A 3,043-nucleotide genomic window follows, 5' to 3' on the forward strand; every position below is an offset into this window, starting at 1 on the left:
GTGATGTTTGGTGGGCTTGTCGACGCCAATGCGGGATGATGTGTGGCTGAGGTGGTGTAAAGCTAGGTGAAAACCATGCCCTAGCCTCGTTCTATGGCCAGCGATGGCGGTGGCTGTGGCCGTCGTTGACCTTTTTGGAGGCCTCTTTGCTTCGGGCTCCCACCCCTCCTGTGCGGATCTGGCCATTTCGGCCTCTCCGGAGGAAACCTTGATCTCTGATCGGACGATGGCGGCGCCTTGGTGTCGTATTCCCTCTTGGGGCTTCATCTTGGGAGCTTGGCGTCCGTGAGCGGGACCAGTGGATGGCGATTGGTGGCGGGTGTGGCTTCCAGACTTCTGTGGCAACGATGATGGTGCGAGCGATGTCGGCGACGCGACAATGGTTGCGGTAGTCGGCTCTTCTTCGACGTGTCAACGGTTTTGTATCGGTTTGTTTGTTGCTATGGAGTCGAAGTTGCGGCGGCGAGGCCCTGCGGTATACGATGACTGGTTGCAGGTAGCCCGTCCGGCGATCTCCCATGGCGCCAGCTATACCTGGATTTGTCCTTCAGAGTTCTCCTCAAAGTCGGAGCTGCATTGTGTGGCCGTAGGTCGACGTGTCGTCAATAAGAGGGGTTTTTGCCCTGTGTATTTCAGTCTATGGGAATGGGCTTGACCCTTGCTGTACCGGTTTTTGTTCGGTTTTCCGTAATTAATTGGGCGAAGTTATTTAATAGATGAGACAATCTTTGCTTCCGTTTTAAAAAAAAACTATTGCAGTCTTAGCGTTTGCAGGTGTCCCTTTCGTTTACTACTGGTCCGGTGCAATTTTCAATGTCAACCGGACACTGTACAATTAGAGGAAGAACAAGGCCTGTATGATTTCAATGTAATTTTATATTTTATTCATGATTCTACGTCCAGTTATCTGTTCATTGCACTGGCTATCGTTTTCCATGATATTTATCAGATCTAAAATGCCTTTGGTGTTCTTTTGCAACAAAACATACCATTGAAAACTGTTTATAAATACAAATTCAACGTGTAACTTTGATCACACATAAGCCGCGTTTGGTTAAATTGATGATAAATTTGAGATGCGTGCACGTAATTTTCACTGGAACAGAGTGAATAGCTATATTCATGAAAACAACATTTGACGCAGTTGATAATGTATTAACAGTCGTACAATGACATTATGTGGACAGTTTAGTTACTGGATGTGATTAGTACAAACACCTTGCCGATGTATAAATGACAAATTTATTGTGTGTGATTTGTATTTCCTTTTATATGTATTTTTTAATCTAAACAAATAATTATAGCCATAACATACACTTACACAAGAAGGTCTTATTATGGTATGTTCCCACTCCCGAACCCAAAATCAGGAGGCATGCCCGCCATCACCTTCTTGACCGACGGCCTTGCCAGCAACGCAGCCCACCATGCCTTGACGTGCGGGTAAGCATCGAGCAGGTCTGCATACTCCGTCGCCATGAAGTAGCGCATCAAGGAGAAATGGCTAAGGTCGGCGAGGCTGATGAAATCCCCGGCCAAATACTTGCTGCCGGACAACCTTGACTCGTAGACCTCCAGCAGCTTCTTCAACCTCTCGATTTTCTCATCAACGATTTCCTGATCTCGGCTGCGGCCTTCGAACGGGTAGACGATGCAGTTCGCCACGATTGGCCGCACTATAGGCTCGTGCTGGAGTGCTTCCACGTCGAGCCATACGTCCACCATCGCCGACTCGGCGAGGTTGCCTGTTCTCAGAAGCTCGGGTTTGTACTTGCGGAGAATATACCTTGCGATGGCACGAGATTCTAGAAAAAAAAAATGCTTCAGCAACACGCATATGTACGTATTTGCTAGAAATTTTTTGGTAATTTAGCCATATAAATGAATTCATGTCTAGAAAAATTAGTTAGCCATATACTCCATGAATACATGATGTCTTACGGTAAATTTCAGTTCCACAGAAAATTAGTTAAATACATGATGTCAGTTATCACCATAAATATCAGGTCCATATAGAATTGCTTAATTCGTATATACCTACTTAGAAATAGATAGCTTCCCATAAAAAAGAAGATAGCTCAGAAATCAAGAATTGTGATGTCTTACGGTAAAGCGTTAGATCGCCGTCCTCCAACACCGGGATCTCACCGAAGGGCTGCAAAAAAATTGGCCGGAAATATGGTGTTAGCTGAATTTGTAACGCAAAGTAACGCAGTTGACAATTAAGCAGTAGCTCAACCGGGTCGGAGGGGCTACCAAACGTACGTTTCTGGTGAGGTGGTCCGGCTGCCGGTGGTCGCCGCCGCTCCTGCTCATGGGCACGATCTCGTACTCGGCGCCGGCCTCCTCCAGGCAGACGAGGACCCGTGCCATCCATGGCGACACCGCCCACCCGTACACCTTCATAGGCGCCATCCCTTCTAAGCTCCCTCTTGGTACTACCTGAGCTGTGTTCGCAATGTATTTATGCACCAGCTGTTCGCTGGTAGGCAGAGGTGGTAGGTAAGTACTGTAGGAAGGAATCCTGCTACTAGTCTACATTGTCCCATGTGGGTTCCCTGTAAACATGTAAACAGTCAAACTTCAATCGCTTATGAGTCGATCGGTCCTAAGTACTCCTTCTCTAAACTAATACTCTCTCTGTTCCTAAATATAAGTTTTTTAAGAGATTTCATTAGAAGTCTACATACGGAGCAAAATGAATGAATCCATACTCTAAAATATGTTCAAATACATCCGTATGTAGTCTAGTGGAATCTCTAAACAGACTTATATTTAAGAACGGAGGGAGTAGTATAATTTAGATCGCTCTTATATTAGTGAGTAGAAAACTATTTTGCTTCCTAGTCAAACTTCAACCTGTTACCCGTGCAGCCAACGTCACTGCTTGCGCGCGCACTGCGGGCCATGTCACTGCTGCGTACCGTGACCTGTGCTTCCGAAGAACAGATGTACACGCATTATTTCTTTACCCCTATTAATAAAGCACATATTGCTTTTATGGTACGTCATTAAAATTATTCTTAAAGTTGACTTAAATTAC

General features: G+C 45.6%; 1 protein-coding gene across 1 annotated transcript; it reads right to left on the bottom strand.

Moving 5' to 3' along the window:
- Nucleotides 1-1,094: 1,094 nt before the first annotated feature.
- On the bottom strand, nucleotides 1,095-2,425 carry LOC123394971 (glutathione S-transferase 4-like). Its single transcript, XM_045089880.1, has 3 exons — nucleotides 2,266-2,425; nucleotides 2,107-2,155; nucleotides 1,095-1,805 (listed from the first exon to the last, which is right to left on the bottom strand). The coding sequence occupies exons 1-3, from the start codon at nucleotides 2,413-2,415 to the stop codon at nucleotides 1,336-1,338; spliced, it is 669 nt and encodes a 222-aa protein (XP_044945815.1). The 5' UTR covers nucleotides 2,416-2,425; the 3' UTR covers nucleotides 1,095-1,335.
- Nucleotides 2,426-3,043: the final 618 nt, after the last annotated feature.

The sequence above is a fragment of the Hordeum vulgare genome, chromosome 5H (genome assembly GCF_904849725.1).
Source record: "Hordeum vulgare subsp. vulgare chromosome 5H, MorexV3_pseudomolecules_assembly, whole genome shotgun sequence".
Lineage (NCBI taxonomy): Eukaryota > Viridiplantae > Streptophyta > Magnoliopsida > Poales > Poaceae > Hordeum > Hordeum vulgare.